At 45.8% G+C, this 23,230-nt stretch overlaps 1 protein-coding gene across 1 annotated transcript; it reads right to left on the bottom strand.

Annotated features, from left to right (window-relative positions):
- Positions 1-1,855: 1,855 nt before the first annotated feature.
- On the bottom strand, positions 1,856-21,913 carry LOC121281454 (60S ribosomal protein L23a-like). The gene is made up of 3 exons (XM_041194401.1): positions 21,778-21,913; positions 17,003-17,091; positions 1,856-2,428 (listed from the first exon to the last, which is right to left on the bottom strand). The coding sequence occupies exons 1-3, from the start codon at positions 21,911-21,913 to the stop codon at positions 1,856-1,858; spliced, it is 798 nt and encodes a 265-aa protein (XP_041050335.1).
- Positions 21,914-23,230: the final 1,317 nt, after the last annotated feature.

The raw sequence follows: 23,230 nt of genomic DNA on the forward strand, positions 1-23,230 counted from the left end.
ACATGGACGAGGAGGCCATGGCTGAGGTATTAAATTAATACTTTGCATCCATCTTTACCAAGCAGGTAGATGCTACCCAGGCCATGGTGACCGACAAGGAAACCCTGTCACTAGTAGGGTTCAAAATTGACAAGGAGGAAGTGTTGAATAGACTGTTGGTACTTAAAGTTGACAAGACACAAGGACTGGATGAAATGCATCCAAGGATATTGAAGGAAATGAGAGGAGAAATTGCAGCAGCACTGACCACAATCTTTCAGTCTTCCCTAGACTCGGGGTGGTGCCAGAGGACTGGAGAGTTGCAATATTACGCCCTTGTTCAGAAAAGGTTGTATGGATAAGCCTAGCAAATACAGACCAGTCAGTTTAACTTCAGTGGTGGGCAAGATTCTAGAAACAATTAGTCAAGATAGAATCAGTAGTCATGTGGAAATATATGGGTTGATAAGGAAGAGCCAGCATGGATTTCTAAAGGGGAAATCGTGTTTAACTAACTTGCTGGAGTTTTTTGAAAGGATAATAGAAAATGTTGATGAGGGTAATGCTGTTGATGTGCTGTAAATGGACTTTGAAAAGGCATTTGATACAGTGCCACACAACCAACTTGTGAGAAATGTTATTGCTTATGGAATGAAAGGGACATTAGCAACATGGATACAAAATTGGCTGAAAAATAGGAAGCAGAGAGTAATGGTCTATGGATATTTTTCAGGCTTGAGGAAGGTTTGTAGTGGAGTTCCCCAGGGGTCAGCATTGGGACCCTTGCTTTCCTTGATATTAATTAATGATCCAGACTTTGGTGTGCTGGGGACAATTTCAAAGTTTGCGGATGATATGAAGCTTGGGAGCATTGTGAACTGTGAGGAGGATGGTGTGGAATTTGGAAACGATATAGACAAGTTGGTGGAGTGGGCAGATAGGTGGCAGATGAAGTTCAATGTGGAGAAGTGTGAGGTGATGCATTTTGGTAGGAAGAACATGGACAGACAATATAAAATAAGAGGTGAAATTTTGAAGGGGGTGCAGGAGCAGAAAGACTTGGGTATATATGTGCATAGATCATTGAAGGTGGTAGGACAGGTGGAGAGAGCAGTTGATAAAGCATATAGTACCTTGGGCTTTATTAATAGGGGCATAGAGTACAAGAGCAAGGAGGTTATGCTAAACTTATATAAGACACTTGTTAGTCATCAGCTGGAGTATTGTGTACACTTTTGGGCACCATATTATAGGAAGGATGTGAACACATTGGAGAGAGTGCAGAAGAGGTTTACAAGAATGGTTCCAGGGATGAGAACTATCAGCTATGAGGATAGATTGGAGAGGTTGGGACTGTTCTCCTCGGAGAGAAGAAGGCTAAAAGGAGATTTGATACAGGTGTTCAAAATCATTAGAGGGCTGGACAGAGTAGAAAGGGAGAAGCTGTTCTTGTTCGCAAAAGGATCGAGAACAAGAGGGTCCAGATTTGAAGTGATTTGCAAAAGAAGCAAATGCGTTGCGAGAAAAAACTTTTTCACACAACGAGTGGTTCGAGTCTGGAATGCACTGCCTGGAAGTGTGGTGGAGGTAGGTTCAATTGAGGCATTCAAGAGGGCATTGGATGATTATTTGAATAGAAACAATGTATAAGGGTACGGGGAAAAAGCGGAGCAATGGCATTAGGTTATAATGCTCATTTGGAGAGCCGGTGCAGACACGGTGGGCCAAATGGCCTCTTTCTGTGCCATTAAAATTCTGTGATTCTGTGAAAAATGGTGACAGACTCACTGCTGCAGACCTAGAAGGTCATAGAGCTTTTTTTTTTATAATTTTAAAACTTTATTGAAATATTTATACAGCTCTTCTTGAAATCAGTTTAAATGATTCCAATCTTATTAGCAACATCCAATGCATCATAGCCTGGGGCCAGACAAACAGAAGCTTTCTTCTCACCATCGGGCCTGAAAAGAGTGTTGACTTTAGCTACATCAATATCATACAGTTTCTTGACAGCCTGTTTTATCTGATGTTTATTGGCCTTGATGGCAACAATGAAAACCAAAGTATTGTTGCCCTCAAATTTCCTCATAGCAGACTCAGTGATCAGGGGGAACTTAATGATAGCATAATGGTCCAATTTGTTCCCCCTGGGGGCATTCTTTCTAGGGTACTTGGGTTGCCTTCTCAGTCTCAGTATCTTTGGTCTCCTGAAGGTAGATGTCGTTCTAATTTTCTTCTGCCTGTGACTATGAACTCCCTTCAAAATGGCCTTCTTTGTTTTCAAGGCCTTGGATTTAACCTCAGTCTTGGCAGGGACAGCTTCCTTCTTCACCTTCGGAGGAGCTTTTAGTGGTACTGAAGCCAAGCTGGCCAGATGGCCCCAAGGTTGCTGACCTCCTCTGTGAACTCCGTCCAGGCTGCTTTGGTCAGGCTTGGGGGCGTTCACTTCCTGTCAGCAGGAATGAGGACCTCCCACCTATCATCTAAAGCCTGGAGGATGGCTCACAGGGCGTCATCATCAAAATTTGGGGACGTCCTTGATCTTTTGCTCTCCTGGCACAATTCTCTCGGCCATCTGCGGAGAGATACAAGTAGTTAACAGCCTGATGTTCAATATTGCCATGAACACTTGAAATTCCTCACGGTTATGGGTCAGATGCATTCCAATGCTCTTTTTACCATGACAAAGGTCATGAATGCTTCCCAGCTATAAAGACAGTCATACACATTCATAAATAATCACTCAATTGTTAAAATAAATTCTAAATATTCTACACAAAGTTCTGTCATGCCCAGACACTGTTTCCTGGTGTTGCTGCTGCAGTCCTGTGCAAGGGGTTCCTTTAAAGGAGAAACCTTGCCCTCCGCTGGGTCACGGCCTGCCCCCTCTGTGCCCAGACATCGTGCCTTCATTAGGAGATTGGGCATGTGCCCACCATCTCCTGAAGCTGTTGGCCATCTCCCTGCCAGGCGGTCATGAATAGACTCTTATAGCTGTTATTTGAAGTTTTTCAAAGGCGGGACTGAGAATTGGTTATCAGGAATGGACTCCTGCCCACTGCTGAGATATGTGAAATTGGTAACAGAAGTAACCAAATAACAAATCTAAATAAATGTAAAAGAATGATTTATATTTTAAGTGACAGATTCCTTTGGTAAAGGAGTTAAATATCCAAGCCTTCATGTTTGAGAAGAAACCTTTTATATAATATTCATTTCTCTGTCACTGTTTGCACTGTCTGTCGTGGCTGCAGCCATGTCCTAGAGCTAAAACAGGATGTGACCCCAGTGTACTACGTCATAATGTGGTGAAATCAAATCTTCACTGGAGTTGAACAGAAGAGTAATTATAACCTGGGATGAGTGTTTGTACATGCTTTTGCCCCCAGCAATGAGCTTGCCCTTAAACTGAATACATGTGGGTGTATGCGTGTGTTTGTGTAATATTTATGTTACATATAAGAAATTTTTGGAGAAATAAGTCTCAATGAAAAGCTGCCCGTAGGCAAATTTCATCCATAGTTTTCCTACTCAGTATGACTTAGTCTTGGGTTAGTTAAGCCAGCAGTTTTATTACCAACTGATGTGCAATGATTTCTATTTTAAAAACATTCTCTTTACACTGACTGCACTTCAATAATAGTAACAGTTCCCTGAGGTATAAACATTTTATGGGCATAGAATGTCCTTATCTGCTGAAACAAGGGAATGGATGACACTTCTCCCTAACAGTTTGTGCTAACAAGAGACGTATTGCTAATGAATGGTGAATTTCCCTACATATGAAAAATCAGGGAACTGGGAGTTGATAAGTTATGCAACAAAGCCCCACAGATGTTTAGAATCACTTGTCATCCTTGATAAAAGTGACCAAAGAAATAGGCTGTTGAAATTGGACAGGAATCATGGTCAGAAAAGTAAGTAATTTTAGATGAATATTACTGTGTAACAGGGGAAAGGATGATGGGTGCTATTTAATAGCGGCAACAGGGGTCTCACCCACCAGCTGGAGAGCCAGTGAAAGCCCTGTTCACCTCTTTAAAAGAAAGCCCACATCATTAAATGCCACTCAGGCACTTAACTAGACAGTAGCAGGCCTTCCCCAAGATCAAGGACCCTGGAGGTGGAAGCTCAACACAACAAGAGCTGCTGGCTAATCAGAGGCTGGCAGCTCTATTGAATGGCAGTGCCACCAGGGAGGTGGTGGCTGCTGCCACAGCAACACCCACCTAAGGGCTAGTAATATCTCTGGACCCCAGGCACAGGTGAGTGATGGTGATAGGGCTTCATGGGGGGGGGTGGTTGAGGGGGATCGGCAGCAACGGCAGGAGTGTGGCTCTGAGTGGACCCCACCCTTCCCGATGTCAGGTCACTTTTTTTATTTGTTCATGGGATGTGGGCTTGGCTGGCTAGGCTAGCATTTATTGCCCATCATTAATTGCCTTTTGGAAGGTGGTGGTGAGCCATCTTCTTGAACTGCTACAGCCTTTGTGTTGTAGGAGCACCCACAATGCTGTTAGGAAGGGAACTTGATCAGGCACTGAGTGAGAGGGACACCTTCTGGGAGCCCACAAGCAACCCCACATAGGCTTGCTTGGCAAGGCGAGTCCACTGCGTGCTACTGGGGTTGGGATGCGGCCCTTAAGTGGGCATTAATTGCTAGACTGTATCTTTAATATTTGATACTCATAACTAAAAGCATTAAGCCATACCTCAGTTTTTTAAATTCTTTCATAGGATGTGGGAATTGCTGGCAAGGTCAGTTTGTGTTGCCTATTGCTAATTGTCCTTGAGAAGGTGGTAGTGAGCTGCCTTCTTGAACCTTTCCTAATATTTAGCAATTTTTTTTTGTTGTCCTACTATTAAGTTCCTAATATTTCCTGTATTTCTTTCTTTTCAGCTGAAGTTTTATGAAAAACTGGTTTACATTCATCAAATGTTGCTGCACCTTTTTTAGCTCTTGGAGACCGGAGTTCAGAAAGACACTTCCTTGTCTTTAAGTTGTGTATATTTTGACATGGCTATTTTCAGCGCTAATATAATGTATTCAGAGATGGATCGTACATTATTGACCCTATCTTGGAACTGATCACATTTTCTAAACTTGGTGGTTATCCTTGACATGATAATTATCTGCCATAGTGGAAAGCTATTTGAGAAAATATTAACATGTTAATTATATAACTTGCTCATATTCCTATTTCTAGATGTTGTTATGACTACAGATTATAGCCCCAAATTACTTAAGAGCATATTAAACTTTTTAAATGAAGACATGGGTTTTTTTTAAAAAAAGGATCTACAAGCAAAAGCTGGCTGTGACTGCAAAATAACCACTTGCTGGAAAATTCCTATGTGGATTACACATGACCAACTAGCCCAGAGAGAACAGAATGTTGCATCTAAAAAGATATCAAGGCCTTTTTCAGACAGAGATACTTCAAAGGAAGAGATGCAATGCAAATAAAGCTGATTATCATCTCAGCAGAAACCATCTCCTGTTGAGTTATCTCCCAGATCTGAGTTGAAAGAAAGCAGTTTCTGGGTGAAAGATATGTTTGTTTTTACCTTCCAGGGATACACAGTAAAGGGGTTAAAAGTCAACTGCAACCTTGGTCTCAGTGCGCCTGCCTGGTGTTCTATTCTGGTGCTAGTGTCTGCTGTGAAGGTCACAGCTCAAGAACATCACTTGCAGGTAAAAAAAGTCTCTCCCTCCAATTGCTGGAAGCAAGTCACAATTCAGCAAAGCCACGGTCAAAGAAAACAGGACAACTCTTTTCAGCTAACCTTCAGAATCAAGAATTCTCAAACTAACTGCTCAACTGCACAATGTCAGCTCTAGTGGAATCATCCAACTTAATGGCCACAATGTTTCATCATCTACTCCTCACAGGCAAGCCAAAGATTAATTTGTATATCTTTTTTAACTTTTGTTTTTGGATTCACTTCTTGGACGCAGCTTTCCCAGAATTGCACTAAGTGCATTAGTGGACAGGTAAAAAGGAGTCCTACCCACTGATGAAAATGGAGGGTTTTCACAGCATATCGTTCTGAGCCTGCCTCATTATTTACTCAGTCCCGTGAAACACCGTTTCCATGGTGGGTGGGCTCTCATCCGCCTGCCCACGACCACCCCACTGTTGCAACATGCCAGCCATCATCTTTAAAAGGCAACCGCCAGCAAAGCCTTCATCGCCACCAGCTCACCACTGCTGCCCAGGAGACATGGCCAGAAAAGGAAAAAAGACTGCAGCCCCCCCGTTTCAACAACAGGTCCCTCAAGTGACTACTGGATGCCGTGGAGGCCCGCCGGGATGTGCTGTACCCTAGCTCTGGCCGCAGGATGAGAAGCAAAGTCACCAACCCAGCTTGGGAGGGCGGTGGAGTGGTGGAGCGATGGAGCGGTGGTCAGTGCCAAAGCCATGCAGACAAGGATAGCCACTCAGTGCCACAAGAGGATGAATGATTTCCTCCGTTCCGCCAGGATAATTCACACCCAACTCACACACTCACAAATCCACCACACATCCGCAGGGCCCTCACTCACTGCCAGTGCAAGCGACATCACCATTCACTCTTTCACACACACCATCATTGTCCTCATTCCACATATGGGGACAGTCACCACCCACACAGGCCAGGCATACTTATCATCTGGTCCGACAGGTGTCCTGATACACTCTCCTCATCTCTATCCATGCAGGACAAACTGACTCACAACAGGAGGGAAGGGTCACAGACAGGTGGAAGGATGGCCAAGATTAAAGTTCTGACAGAATTTGAAAACAGAGCCATCCAGCTGGCCAGCAAAGACTGGGATTGGTCCTGTGTTGACGGTGAGGTTGGCGTTGCTCAAACAAGTGAGGATCCAGCAGTGCAACATCCATCATGCCACCCTGCAGTGAGTCATGTGTCCTCTTTCACAGGCCACTGCCATGCTCTAATTATCTCCCTTTGCTTTCACAGGCACATCTGCCAAATAGCCAATGGAGTCCATGACCCAGGGCTTCCAATCAGCCTCTGAAGAGCCTCTGAAGAAGTATTTGGAGGCACTCTTCCTGAAGTCATGTCGCAGCGCTCACCCACACCCTCCACCAGCGCAGAGACACATACCTCGGCGGGGCCTAGCTTCAGAGTAGCCTCGGGATCACAATCTGGCGAGCACATTGCACTTTCTGATCCACAGCAGGAGGAGGCAGGGACTTCCCAGACTCCCATCACTCCAGGACTGCTGGAGGCCACAACATTGCTGAGTCCGTCAGATGATGAGCCTCTGGACTCGGTCATGTCACAGTTGCTGGAGCTGCAGAGGCAAGCTAGGGAACATCAGGAAGAGATGTCTGCTGCACTCCTCAGGTTGCAAGGCACGATGGTGGAGTCTCTCCTTCTTCAGGCTGAGGTGACAGTGCCAGCATTGCAACGCACCGAGGTCAACACTGGCAGGACGGCTGCACGGCTTAACTCTATTGCTGATCCAATAGTTGGCCTCCAACAGTGTGTACAAGAGAGGGGTGCTGGGCAGCTCGATTTCACTCCAGCTACCCCTTCCATTCATGGGGTCAACCAGGGTCTCTTGGGCACCCAAAGGGAGGAAGTTTGGCAGGTATACGCTCCAGGGCCATTGACCCAGGTGGCTCTGGGAGTGACCGGTCCATCCGAATACCCTCTTCCTGTGACCCCTGCAGCTCCAGCTTCACAGCCGAGGAGGGTGCCACTGCCGCACAGCAGGACCCCAAAAGTAGGCCGGAACCCACCATGTCTCGGCCCACCAAGGTCATCACAGACAGGGTATCACAGTCAGCAGGCTGCCTCCACCTCCGCTGTGGATGTCTGGGAGCACCAAGATATAGCAGCAGGGTTAGGAATGTTAGATAAAAGTAGTTGCACTGCCTGGGCATGGGTGTTGATCATTTGTACATACTGCTCACTATTGTCAATATACTTCTAAGAATGTCTCCCTGCCTGTGGTCCCTTGTTCTGATGCACAGGATAAAAGGCAGGTGTCTCAGTTCAGGGCCTCTTCCCTGTGCTCTGTGCAGCCTTCAGACCACAGTGATGGTCTAGCCTCACACTTCCTGGAAACATTACTGACAATGTGTGACACCCTCTGCGGACTGTATTCCAGGAATCCACCAGCCCGGTTCAGGCACCGGAACCACATCTTCAGCATCCCCATGGTCTGCTTCACCAAGCTGCGGGCTGCTGCATGAGCCTCATTATAGCGTCGCTCTGCTGCAGTCTGAGGCCGCCGCACGGGTGTTATCAACCATGACTTCTGCGGATAGCCCTTGTCCCCAAGGAGGCAATCCTGCAGCCTCTGTGGACCCTGGAAGACTGCAGAGATCTATGAGCGACTCAGGATGTGGTTGTCGTGCACATTCCTGGAAACCATGCGCATACTTGCAGGATGTGTTTCTGGTTGTCACATACCAGCTGCACATTCAGTGAGTGGAAGCCCTTGCGGTTGATGAAGTTCACCATGTGTAGCGATGGAGACCTGAGTGCCACATGAGTGCAGTCAATTGCACCCTGCAGCTGTGGGAATCCCGAGATCAGGGAGAATCCAATGGCCCTGGCATCCTGGTCCTGGGCGAAATGCACAAAGTTGTGTGCCATAGAGAAGATGGCATCCGCGACCTCATGGATGCATTTGTGGATGGTGGATAGTGAAATCCCATGTGGAGCCCTGAAAAGAGCCACTGGCATAGAAATTGAGTACCGCGGTGACTTTCACAGCCACTGGCAGTGGATGCCCTCCGTGTCTCCTTGGCGCCAAATGCTGCAGTAAGTGGCAGATGTGAGCCACCAGGTCCCTAGACTTGCGCAGTCATTGGCGACACTGGTTTTCAGTCATCTGCAGGAATGGCAGGCGGCATCTATAGACCCTGGGTGTCTAGGTGCTTAACAACCATGGCTCACTGTTGCTCCTGGGCAGCATGTGCGCGAGCACCTGCTGCCCCTTTATGAGATTTCTGCTCCTGCCTTTGACAGCCAGGTGCCTCAGTTGCTTCGTCCTCCGTCTTCTATGGTCTCTGTAGGCCATCAGGCATACAGCTAAGTCATCAGGATCCATGATCCTGACATGGTCTTCCTGGAGCATGAAAGAGAGAGCGAGACATGGTTATCATGGCTGCTCTTAGCACCTTTCCTGGCCCTGTGTGACCGCCCCTTAATGCTTCCTGGAGAATGCTGGTCACACCTTGAGTGGCCAGGGATGAGTGCGCTGCATGGCTGCACTGTCAACCTGTGACATGGGGGACACTGGTCCAAACCAGGATGCTCAGATTGCAAAGGGCTGTGAGAGCCTCCAGCAGTGACTACTACATGGCCAGCGTTGGCGAGGAGATTGTACAACGTGTTCAGTCCAACTGCTCCGCAGTCCAAAAAAGTGTTGGCAGAGGCTTGGTCAGTTTATACAGCTGTCCCTCATGTGTGGCCACTTCCCCGGCTTAACCTGCCCCCCATCTCGATTGCCTGTGCGCGGGATGCAGTGCCAGAGCAGCACTTGGCCCCGACCCCTGCCCCCACTGACAAGGGTCACCTCCAAGGCTGGCCAGCATTTGCCCCCAGGCCCCTCAGCAGTCGGGGCCAGTCTTCAGTTTCCCCTGCTCCCTGGCGCCTCTGAGGCCTGTAAACAATGGGCGAGCTGTGATGAATGCCGCTGCTCACTCACCTCAGCTCCCCCAAAGTGAAAGCTGCCAAGAGCTTTCCTGCCGACGTGGACAGACGTTATGGCAGGGATCCAAGAGCTTGGCGGGATGGCCTTTTAATTATATGCTAATGTATTACAATTAGCTCCCTGCCGACCAATGGTGGGAAACGCGGTCCGCCGTCGCCGGGCTGAGTGAACGATCACCACCTGCCTTCACGTCATCATTAAGCAGGTCGCACCATATTTTCTGAGCACGCCACCTATCACGCCCAGCGGGCTCAGAAAATTCCGTTGCTCACTTCTAATCTCTGTGTATGTGTGTTGCGTTTTTATTATTTTTTCTCACATTTTAGTAGCGAATGAATTCACTCTTTCTTTTACTCAAGAAAGCCTGGTTAAATTGGCTCCTTTTAAAACATAAATACATTTGGACTGGGCAAAGGTACACAAGGCAAGAGATCCTTTTTAAATTAATCTTGTTGAGAGCAACCGAGCTGTTGAATAAAGAAAGGGAACCAGGTCATTTGTCCTCACCCAGGAGCACAGCAATTTGGGTACCTCGTCCGGGATCATAACAAATTGGGGGACCACTTCCGGGGACTGTTCATAACAATGTTGATATTTGGTTGAGTTTGACTGCCTTTCTGTGCTATTCTGCTTCTCCATCAAGTTAACTTGCATCCATTTTTGAGTAACAGGGCTCAGTTTTGCCTTTGCAGTTTGTGGTGTTTACAGTCCTTTGTTATTTCCTCCATGTCACTCCAGTGCATTTTCTTCTCGAAATTGAATGGTGTAAGATTGTTACAACCCTTTCATAGAGGAACTACAGTATGGAAATCACATTGTCCTTGTTGGGATTTCTGATATCAGCCAGGCCAAAAGGGGCAATATAATTCCCCATCGCGAAGCCAGAAAAAACACCGCATGAGTCAACTTGAGATGTCCATTCATACTTTATGGACCTCATAGTAATTAGTTATGAAACAACATTTTATAACGTCTTGTGATGAAACTTACCTTGCTGTCTCTAATTCAGGAATAGTTTTATATTTTAAGAAGAGGAAATGTAACTTCCAAAAGAGGGCAAAGCTTTTTAAAAATAACATTGTTTTTTTATCATCAAACTCAGAATGGACAACAACAACTTGCATTTATACAATGCCTTTAATGTAAACAATGTCCCAGGATGCCGCACAGTGTCTGGTTATGTCAACCACTATGAATGAGGCAAGGCTTGATGGATCAGCTAGTCTTTTCTTGCCTGTCATTTTAGTATGTTTGTACATATTCATAATTAGGAATAAAACATGGGTGTCGGATATTAAGATAGTCAAAAAGATAGACTTTATGGACCAATTTAAAGGATTGCGGAGCATTCCAGAGTGTGGGACCTAGATGCTGAAGCCATGGCTGCCAGCAATGAGACAAAATGTGGAGGGGATACATTAGAGTTGAGGTCAGGGGAACATAGAGAGACTGCCATGCACCTAATCCCTGTGTTTGCATTATTAAAAGTCTTATTCTACAGAAGAAGTACCCAACACCCAAAAATTGAGAAATGGTGGGAAGGTGATGAAATGTGATCACCCTTCTTCAATCTGAATGTCAGCAGTACCAAACATAAAAGTGCCATTTGGTTATCAATCACAACTTAATTGGACGTAAAGCATTTTGGGATTCTCTGAGGACTTGGAAGGTATCATTTGAATGCATTTTCTTCTCTTTTTAAGAACATCTTGCAGAACTGGACAAGATGGAAAGTATTCTGGAATTGACTTTATTCTGAATTCCAAAGCTTTGAGAGAGCCTGGAAATAGAATCATTAACAAATTTTAACTTGACAAGTGTGATCATCTGAATCACCTTCCAGGAACAATGGACTGTTAACCTTGACATCAAATATAACTGTTCCCATCCATATGAAAAAAAGCCTTCAAAGAGAAAAACAATTACTTGAAATAAAGTTTACTACTGTGGAAGCTTGGCTATGGCTTATTGTTTCAGAATGTAGAAGTTATATGGAGAACTGTGGAGTGATTGAACAACAGGAAGCTGACTGAGGATAATAGATTACATCATAAACAAAGAGCAATTCAAAACTCTTAGGCCGGGAATTTTCCTGTCCTGCCCATGCGGACACCAGCCACTGGCAGGACTGTAACAATCAAACCTTTAATCTAACAACTGCATATATTTGTCTCTCTGTATTTCCAAAAGAAGCCATTAATTATCATTATGTTGCTAACACAGTAGACTCAATAGAAATAATGGATGTTAAATAGAGGACCAATGTTAAAAAAGTCCAGCAAAAATAAGTCACTTGGTATAGGAAAATAAATAGCTGTTGCTGAGTCACAAGGCAGTAATTCAACTAAACAGCCTGAATGCTGCCAAAAGAATAAGGCTTCAGCAGCCTGTGAATGTCACCGCAATTACAAGATTGATTTAATGGTGAACGCATTGCCAGACATTTGTCACTGTTATGTTAAAGAGCACTGAAGTGTGAAGTTCTTTGCCTCGGTAGAAAAAATAGAAAAGCAGAATATATTTTAAATAGTGAGAGAATGAGAAATGCTGGCATTGTACACAAATCACAGAAAGTTAACATGCAGGTACAGCAAGCAATTAGGAAAGTGAATGGCATATTGGCCTTTTTTGACAAAGTGATTGGAAGATATGAGTAAAGAAACCTTACTGCAACAGTCCAGGGCCTTGGTGAGACTGCACCTGGAGGACTGTGTGCAATTTTACTCTCATTTTCAAAGGAACGATACACTCGTCATCAAGGAAATGCAGCAAAGGTTCATTAGACTAGATTAAAGAGGAGAGGTTGAGCAGACTAGGTCTAAATTTCCTAAGGGTTAAGAAGAATGACAGGGGATCTCATTGAAATGTATAAAATTCTTAGGGGCTTGATAGCCTATGGGCTGGAAGGATGTTTCCCCTGATTGGGAGGTGGAGAACCAGGAGCTGCAGTCTCAGAATAGGAGTGGACCATTTAGGAATATGATGAAGAGCAATTTCTTCACTTAAATGGTTGTGAATCTTTGGAATTCTCTGCCCCAGAAAGCTGTAGGTGCTAAGTTGTTGAGGTTACTCAAACAGATTTTAGATTTTTGGGTACGAAGGGAATCAAGGGATATGGGATAGTGCAGAAACTTGGGGCAGGATTTTCGGGTCATCGGGCGGGCAGTGGACGGGCCCGGGAGCAGCCGGGGAATGGTTCCCTGCCTGTGATTGGCCCCCAACCAAGATTTCACACTGGCTGGCCAATTAACAGACAGCCAGTGTGAACCGCGCGTCGAAAGGCACAGCGCTGCCGGGTTGGGGGCGGGAGGAGGGCGAGTGTTGAAGTCTGCGCAGGCACGGAGTAGCATGGAATGAAAGCTCCCTGAAGGCCGAGAGCTGCCTCAGGGAGCTGAAAAGTTTTAAAATCAAAAATTATGATGTGGAAAGTGTGAAAAAATGTCCCCACATAGGACTCCCTTGCACATATACGTAATAAAATTTATGTCAAAACATTCTTTTTTAATTAAAGTCGGAAACCTCATCCTGCCCTGTGGATAAGGTTTCCTCAAAAATACAAATGCCACCTGACCTATTCACCCGCCCGCCAACCGTAAGTTTGGACAAGCAGTGAGAAACCTCTGTTAATTAATGGCCTTAATAGGCCTCTTAATTGTTGGCGACTCTCGTACCCGCCTGCCGACCAAAATGTTGCGTGAGTGTGCGATGGTGTCAGGATGTTTGCCCGATCTCATCGTACGCTATCTTACGCCCTATCAGGTCAGGCGTGCAGCTACACATGGGACATAAAATTCTGCCCTTGGAGTTGAAGTAGAAGATCAGAAGTAAATTACTTTCATGAGTTACAGGCTCCCATAGCTATAATTATTCTGGAGAAGTTAAAAAATCAATGATTCAAAATATTTTGTTGCTTGGGCCCATATTAATTTTGGTACAGTGGTTCCACAAAGTGCCATGAGCTGAATTAACAATAAGCCTTTAGATTAGCAGAGACTTAGGCCTGGATGTGCTTGCTGCTGATAGTAGCATTCATATAACATTTCTCTGAATTCTATTTTAGCAAAGGTGTGAACATAAAGGTTAAAAATAAATCGGTAATGCACCCATTAAAATGGTGCAAATGCAGGAAAGCAGAGCATGTTAAGCAAATGTGTTAGCATTCAGCTGATTTCATCATGCCAACCTTTAAAATTCATCAGGAATAAAGCACATCAGAAATATTAAGAGTACTTAACTGTGCCCACTTGAACTGTAAACTAGTGCAAAAGGTTATTTGTAAAATGCCAGTGTTGGAAAATATGAGAGTTCATTTTATGCATATTGAACTAAAATTGAGATCATTAAATCTATGGAAAACCACCTTATCCAACTTCAATAATGTTAAAACCTCTATAGAATTAATTTATTCCTGCTTAAATTGAAATGGCAAGTTTTATATTTTAAGAAAGTACAATGTAGATTATCGCTGAAGAAATACATGTTGTCGAAACTTTTTGTCTTGCACTCATCAGGAAAATTCACAAGAATACCAAATGTAAAGGGAACAAAAATTTATACTTATGAGAAGAAAGTGCTAATTGTTTGGCAAGTGGACTCTGATTTGTACAGGCCTTACCATGGAGCAGTTAACTGGTGACTGACAGTTACCTGCAAACTTTGTTCAAATTCAAACATGGCAGGTTGACTCTGATTAGTCAAAGCGTTGCCCTGGGGAATGAGCCACAAAGAGTAGCTGTTGCCCATTTTGTTTAGTTGAAACAGGTGCAATGTGCCAATTGGCAAGATTTTCCATGCCCGCTGGCTTCGGGCATCATGGCGGGCTTGAGCGGACAATATGGCAGGAAGGCCAAAACTCTGTTTCATGCCATCGTGAAACATGTTTACAATCGTCCGCTCTGCCTATCAGTGGCAGATATTGAGAACTTCATTGTAATATGCCTGAATATCATTATAAGCCCAACTGGCAGGAATTATTCCCCACATCAAATAAACTGCCTACTTTGATGGGAAAGCACACTGGTGCACAACATGCCTTGACAAGTGCGAGGTGTAGAAGTCGGGAGCTACCACCTGGGCCTTGCTCACATCACAGACATCCAAGGAGCAGACGATGATGGAGCCTGACAGCAACGAGACCCTGGAGGAATGTACATTGCATGCTGGGTGGATTCTCATGGACATGGCTCCGCCGTGAAGCAGCTCATGGAAGGTGAAAATCACTGTTGTGGGTCTGCTTTGTGACATCAGTGTCTTGGCCATGGTCTGCTACAGGTGATCATCAAAGGGATGGAGAAGAAAGTCCAGCTGTGAGTGGCAGAGGACGATGTACCATGGGGAAAGTTGGGGTGGAAGGAAGGTCTAGGTTTGACTGGGAAAGGAAGGAGTGGCAGGGTAGGGGATGAGGTTGGGAGGGCGGGACACAAAGGTTTTGGGGGGTGAAGTTGGGAGAGGGGGAACAATGGTGTCAGGGAGGTGATGTTGGGAGGGGGAAACAGAAGTGTCATGGGGTGGTGAGGTTGGGAGGGGCAGGGAGTAAGGGGGAGGAGGGGACAACGGTGGAGAAGACGGCAATTGGGTTGGTAGGTTTGATGGGGGAGAAAGGAGTAATGGAAGGAATTTAGGGGGAGAGGGATTCTGGAGAGCGGGAAGGAGTCCAGGGGAAGAAGGTGTCCAGGGGTTGGAAGGAGTCCAGGGATAGGAAGGTGTAGTAATTGTGGTTTTATTTAGTGTGTAATGTAGCTTTAAGAATAATATTTGTCAGGAGAGATCACATGATCTGTAGTACCCAATAGGAGGGTAGCACAATCTACCTCAGCTGTCAGTGAAAAATATAGTTGGAATTGAAAGCACACATGTAATTGCTGCTAAGTATATTGTAAATAAACTTAATGTTTCCACCCAAGAAGTGTCTGTAGATCAACAGATCGCTAATAGTACAACTCGGCCACCCTACAATAAACTGGTGATGAGAATAAAACAGGATCGAACCGAAGAAATAAAGTTAAAAAGAAATCGGCACTGTACCTCACTCAGTGATTATAAGCAGCAAGATCCATTAGAATTGAAGAAGTTATCCCCTCTCAAAATGCCACAATTTGGGAAAATTGTTCCTTTTGAACCAGCCACAGAGGATTGGTTTTGATACATAGAACGCCTTGAATTTTTTTTCAAATGACTGAGATTACAGGGGAAGAGAAGAGGCGAGCGATCCTCTTAAGTACTTGTGGGAGCAAAACCTGCAGTTTGATTTGAAGTTTGATGGCACCCAGTTCCCCAGAGTTGAAGAATTTTGATGAATTGGTAGACCTCGTGAAGGGTCACTTTCAACCCAAGGCCTTAGTCACAATGCAGGGGTTCCGGTTTAATTCACGAAATAGGGCCCCAGTGAGACAATTGCAGGCTACATGGCAAATCTGAAGCAGTTAATGGAACAGTGTGAGTTTGGTACGTCTCTAAACAACATGCACAAAGATCATTTAGGGTATAGTGTGAAAGAGGACACTGTTCAGAAAAGATTATTGTCTGAAGTGAATCGGGATTTCAAGAAGGTGCCAGAGATAGTGCTGGCCATGGAAAGTGCAATAAGAGATTCAAAAGCAATACAGGGTATGCAAAATTGTGCCTCCTCCTCATTGGACGGGAAGACTCAGCCGGAAGTGACGCGAGAAAATAAGACTCTGCCAAGAAGCAGGAAACAGCCCCCGCTAGCTGAAGAATAAAGAAAAATAACCGAGCAGCGAAATCAAAGAATAATTTTGAAAAAGTTGGAACCAAACAGTTTTTTAGCAAATCGCAGTTTAAAAAAAATCGAATGCTACTATTGTCACAGAAATGGTCATATAATGAGGCAGTGCAAGGAAAGACTCAAGCAGGCTTGTAAACAAAAGAAGAAGCCCAATGAATCTACAATGCAGAAGAGCCTGAAACAACAAATTCTGGCATATACTTGTTTAATCTGAAAATTGGAAAGACAGGACCAATATTTATCACAGTGAAAGTAAATGGCAAACCTCTGAGGATGGAAGTGGACATGGGAGCTTCCACTACAGTAATTGTGGAACATACCTTCAGATGTTTGAATAATGGTGAAAATCAATTAAGTTTAGATGAAACACCGCCAAGCTAAAAACATATACAGGTGAAGACCTTCAAGTAAAAGAGTAACTGTCCATTACGGAAGCCAATCGGCAAAACTCTTGATGGTGGTAGCAGGTGAAGGGCCTAGCCTCCTGGGGCAAAATTAGTTAAAGGAGATTAAGTTAGAATGGTCTGAAATTTTCCAGTTGAAAGCAAGTGGGCAATCAGAGCTACTTAGAAAGTACGCCACCATCTTCAAGGACAAACTAGGTAGAACCCAAGGCCTGCAGGCCAGGATTCATCTGGATCTGGAAGTAACCCATCTCTATCTGAAGGCAAAACCAGTGCCATATGCCCTATGAGAAAAAGATGACATTGAACTGAACAGACAAGAGAAACTGGGCATTATACAACTATTCAGCACCCATCGTCTCCATCCTTAAACCTAACCAAAGTGTCCAAATTTGTGGAGACTACAAACTGACAGTTATTAAAGTAGCTAAGCTAGACAGGTACCCCATTCTAAAAATCAAAGACCTGTATGTGAAGTTGGCAGAACGGGCAATGTACACAAAGCTTGACACGAGTCGTGCTTATCAACAATTAGAGTTGGATAATGCCTCCCGGGAAGTTGTCACAATTAATACGCACAAAGGGTTGTACCAATATACACGATTGCCTTTCGGTTTCTCCTCGGCTTGTGTCTTCCTTCAGAAAACAATGGAAAGCTTACTGCAGGTTGTAGTCTATTTAGATGATGTTTTGGTTACAGGATTCACTGAAAAAGAGCATTTGTCAAACTAGAAGAAGTCTTAAAAATGTTTCTTGCAAGCCAGAGTGAGTTTAAAAAAAGAAAAGTACACATTCCAAGTGAGGGAGGTAATCTGTTTGGGTCACCGGGTAGATTCACGGGGCCTCCATCCGGTTGAGGAGAAAGTGAGAGGCATAAGAGAGGCACCTGCACCAAAGAACGCCTCAGAGCTCAAATCATTCCTAGAAAGGATTAACTATTATGTGCGGTTCTTACCCAATTTGTCTACAGTGCTGGCCCCCTGCATTCTCTACTCAAAAAAACAACATTGGTCTTGGGAGGTGCCCCAGAAAGAAGCTTTCATAAAGGTGAAACAATTGTTGTACTCGTCCAATCTATTAGTGCATTATGATCAGACAAAAGAATTGGTGCTGACATGTGATGCATCCCCCTATGGAGTGGGAGCAGTGCCCTCTCATTGGATGGACAATGACACGGAACAGCCTACAGGTTACATATCAAGATGGCTCACCCACAGCAGAAAAGGGATACTCACAGATAGAAAAAGAACGCCTGTCCATCATTTTTGGTGTCAAGAAATTTCACCAGTACAAACACGGTCGCCATTTTACAATCGTTTCTGACTACAAACCATTGCTAGGGTTGTTTAATGGAGACAAGGCTATATCACCCATAGCCTCAGCAAGAATACAATGATGGGCCTTAATTCTGGCAGTATACGATATAGGCTTTTGTACATAGGCCTGGCAATCAAATCGCAAACGCCGATACCCTTAGTCATTTGTCTTTACAAGAAAATGATGAGCATGTCCCACTTCCACAGGGACTTATTTTACTGTTAAATTTCTTAGATTTCTCATTGGTATGTGCCCGAAAGATCAGAGACTGGACAAGTCGGGGCGCAGTCTTATCTCAAGTATAAGAACAAGTGCTTCATGGTTGGTCACAGGAGCCCGTATCTGATGAAATGAAACCGTACTTCAACAGAAGATATGGAATAACCAGCCAGGGTGGCATCTTATTGTGGGGAGCACGAGTGATAGTTCCTCCAAAGGGAAGGGAACCAATTTTAATTGAACTATACAGTATCCATGTGAGAATTTTCTGAATGACAGACATAGCACATAGCTACCTATGGTGGCCTGGGATGGATGGTGAAATAGACAGTTTAGTAAAGACTGTGTGAAATGTCAGCAACTGGATTGGCCAGGTAGACCCTGGGTGTGTTACACATTGACCACGTTGGACCTTTCCTGGGAGCAATGTTTTTGCTCATTGTCAATACCCATTCAAAATGATTGGATGTATATGAGGTAAAATCACCAACGTCGGCGACTACAATTGAGAAACTACATCAGAGTTTCGCCATTCACAGACTACCAGAAGTAGTTGTTTCCAATAATGACATGGCATTTATGAGTGCTGAGTTTCAATGATTTATCAGCCTCAACAGTAACACTCATGTGAAAGCTACACTGTATCATCCTTCCTCAAATGGACTGGCCGAAAGGGCGGTTCAAAAGTCCAAGGCTGGCATGAAATGTTAACTGGTGATTCCTTGGCAACCAAGCTAGCACACTTTCTTTTTCATTACAGGACTACCCCTCACGCAGCAACAGGTGTCACACCTGCGGAGCTATTGTTGAAACACTGTCTCAGGACAAGATTGAGCTTTATAATGCTAAATTTAGAGGGGAAGGTGGAAAGGAGTCAGAGAGGCCAGAAAACTAGATATGACTGACATAGTTGTGAAAGGAAATTTACCGTGGGAGAGCCGGCATACATGAAAAAAATTTGGGAAGCACCAAAGTGGTTACTGGGTGAAATAAGTGCATTGGCTGGACATCTTTCTAAACATGTAGAGGTGGAAGGCCAGATCATTTGTAAACATGTGGATCACTTATGAAAGAGAGAGACAAATCATTAAGATTTCATTCCACCAGTGAACATGACCGGGTCTGCATTTCCTGTTGAGGATATTCAACCCAGGACAGACAGGTCTGATGTTTCTGTAAGAGTTGAGGATACAGAACTGCAAGTGCCCACCGAAGCACCTGATGTTCAGGCAACTCTGGAAAAGGAGATTCCTGACAAAGAATCTGAAGTTGTGGAGCTGCGATGTTCCACACATAATAGGAAATCACTTGAAAGACTGAATGTGTAAATTCCTTACCCAGTGTCAATATTTTGTTGTCTTGAAAAATATGTACTTGTAAATATAATGTGTAAAGCCAAGTTAAAGGTGGAGGAATGTAGTAATTATGGTTTTATTTTGTGCGTAATGTACCTTTAAGAATAATACTTGTTAGGAGAGATTACATGATCTGTAGTAACCAATAGGAGAATAGCGCAGGCTACCTCAGCAGTCAGTGTAGAGTTAGAGTTGGAGTTGAAAGCACATGTGCAGTTACTGCTCAGTATATTGTAAATAAACTTAATGTTTCTACTCAAGAATTGTCTGCAGGTCAACTCTATCACTTGTCCACCATACAGCAGAAGGAGTCCAGAGTAGGGGAGGAGTAAGGGTGGAGGAAGAAATAAGGGCGAAGGAAGGAGTAACAAAGGGGGAAGGAGTCCAGAAGGTGAAGGAGTCTCGGGGGGAAGGAGTCTGGAGGGGGGAAGGAGTCTGGAGGGGGGAGGGAGTCTGGGGGGAGGATGGAGTCCAGAGAAGGGAAGGAATAAGGATGGAGGAGGAAGTAAGGGTGGAGGAAGGGGAAAGGAGTAAGGGCAAGGAAGAAGTCCTTGGGTGTGTGGAAAGGGGTCCAGGGGGAAGGAGTTCCAAGGAGGGAAGGAGTAAGGAAGGAGCCCAGGGGAGGAAGGAGTCCCGGGGGAGAAAGGAGTCTGGAGGGTGGAGGAAGAAGTGAGGGTGGAAGAAGGAGTAACGAAGGGGAAAGGAGTAAAGGGGAGAAAGAGTCCTGGGGTGTTGGGGGGTGGTGGGGTGGGTGGCGGGTGTGTGGTGCAGGAGTCACGAGAGGGGAAGGAGTTCTAACGGGTGAAGCAGTTCTGAGTGGGGAAGGAGTTTCATGTGGGAAAGGAGTTCCGAGGGGGGAAGGATATCCAAGGGAAGAAGTGGTAAGGAGGAGTTGTCCAGGTGAACGTGCAAGGGAGGGATCTGTGGAGTCAATGAGGGTGGGTTTGGTAGGACGGAATGGAGAGAATTAAAAATGGCTGAGTGTGGGTGGGAGAGTGAAGGTGGGACAGATTTGGTAGAAGGGACGAGTGGTTAGTGGGGACTCGGAGGCAGACACGGACCCTGGGGGTGGGAAGGAGGAGGTCGGGCAGGTTAATGTAGACAGGGGTGGGATTTTTGGGAATGTGCACATTCACCTGGACATCCCTTAAAGAAAAGGGTTCTGGTTGGTGGGTGATGGTTGGGAGGCAGGAGGTGATGCCAGCGGGGTCGACAGTGATGCGGGAAAGGACATGAATGACCTGTGGAGCGGAAAAGATGAGGGAGTTAAAGAATAATGCTACATGCACCATGCTTGCAAATCCAAAAGTGAAAGGAGCCTCTTGGTAGGCGGGAACAGGTGCTGCATGAGAGTGAGATCAGTGGGTGGGTGGAGATGCAGGTCAGCTCAGATGGACAACTTAAAGAGAACCCCAGCAGGCAGCATTGAGAATGCATGAGGCAATGAGATGGGGGAAGGACTCATGTGCGTGGGAGAGTGCTTGCACGAGGTTCCAAATGGCCCTGCCAAACACACACTTACAGAATCACTCATGAGCCAGCTGCATACAACTGAACTGCTAGTGGGGTGGGTGGGGGGGAGTGGCGGGGGGGGGGGGGGGGGGGGGGGGGGGCGGTGGGAAGCAGAAAGAGGACTCACCAACTCTGTAAATGAAGCTGAAAGACACCATTACACATTATTCAGTGAATATATTTTCAGATTATAAAGTGACAAAATATGATCACCCGTGAAACCAACAGTGAACAGGATTTCTTAACTTCTCCAGGCCTAACACTTCTTGGTGCTGCCCAGACATCTGCAGCAGAGGTAGAGACAGCCTGTGCAATCGCTGTGGGCATGGGTCCTCTGGAGAGCCCAGTCCTTGGGGGCCCCAGCTTGCTTTGCTGTCCTCCTGTGGGCCAGCTGCTCCCTCTGCAGTGACAGAGAATGAGCTTGAGGGAGTCACAAGCAAAGGGCAATCAGAGGGAGAGGACAGCATCTGAGATTCCTGAGTGGATGACCCAAGGGTGCCCAGCTGTTGCTTCACCTCCCTTTGGGTACCTAAGGGCCCGGCCTAACTCATTAATGGGAAGGAGCACCTGGAGGGATATTGAGATGCCCCGTTTCATTCTCGAATTGCCACTGCAGGATCTCAGACATGGCTACCCTGATGGAATGCAGGTCTGCGTGCATCTCCATGTTCTCCAGGACCAGAAGCTCCATAGTGTCTGCCATCCTTCCCATGGAGACCTCCAAGCACGCACATGTGTGCACCACTTCATCAGAGAGCAGGTGGATGCACTCCTCCAACTCACATGCCACTCTGTCGACAGCTTCCAACAGCCCTGCATGATGTTCCCGTGCCTCCTGCTGACTCTCCACAATAAGTTGGAAGGCCAAATCCAGAGGCTTGTCATCAGATTTGGGCCCCACAGGTGCCTCTTTCCCAGCAGTCCTCCGAGTGCCAAGGAGCTCAGCTGAACCTGCCTCCTCCTGCTGCGGACACATGTCAGTGCCGTGACCACCAGATTGTGAACCCAAGCCTGCTCTCGATCTAGGCCCCACCAACGTTTGTGTCTCTGCGCTGGTGCAGGGTGTGGCTAAGCGCTGTGACAGGTCTTCCAGGCTGCTTATTTCCTGCTCTTCAATAGAGGAGGTGCCTCTTGGCTGGAGGTGAGGATGTGGATGGAGATGAGAGACTGACTGGCTAAGGGCGTTGGTCGCTTGGCATAGCTCCCTGTGAACCAAAGTGGAGATAATTAGTGCATTGCAACACAGTCAAAAGCAGGAGAGAGAGCACTCTTCGTTGCATTGAGAGAGGGATGATGTGGTGCAGGATCCTTACATGGGTGTTCACCGCTAACTTCACCATCACCGCTGGGACACGCTGCGTCCTCACCAATCAGCGTGATGGCACACTCCTCAAAGTGAATGAGGGGCCTAATGTGGGCCAATCCACCCCCTCCCAGTCTGGGACCTCCCCCTGCTGTTGTGAGTCAGCTTCTCCTGCATGAAAACAGATGGAGAGAGTGTGAGCAGGACACATGGCACTGCATGGAATGTTTGTGTGATGACCAGAGCTATGGACGAGATGAGGTAGTGAGCTTGAGAGGATATGAGCCTGATGGAGATGTGAGGGTGTGTGTGAGAGTTAGTGATGATGTCCTTTGAGGTGTGAGATCCCTGAGGATCTGTGATGGGTTTGTGAGTGTGAGAGTTGAGAGAGATGAGAAGAGTGACTTATCCTGGTGGAACAAATGAGGCCATTCATCCTTTTTTGGTACTGGGTGCCTGTTCTCTTTCACGGGGCATTGGCGCTGATCACTTCTGCCACCGCAGAAGTGGTGACCTTACTTGCTGGCCTTCACCCAGAGTGGATGTAAAGGACATCATGGCAACCAAAAAGCGCTCAAGGGATGCGTCATTAAATCAGGAGGCTGCAATCTTCTTGCCTTTTGGGGCCATGTCTTCTGTACTGCAGCCCTGGGCTGGAGGTGTGCATAAGGCTGCACTTTAAATATGGCGTCTGGTGTGAGGAAGCAGCGAGGAGAT

The sequence above is a fragment of the Carcharodon carcharias genome, chromosome 8 (assembly GCF_017639515.1).
Source record: "Carcharodon carcharias isolate sCarCar2 chromosome 8, sCarCar2.pri, whole genome shotgun sequence".
Classification (NCBI taxonomy): Eukaryota; Metazoa; Chordata; class Chondrichthyes; order Lamniformes; family Lamnidae; genus Carcharodon; species Carcharodon carcharias.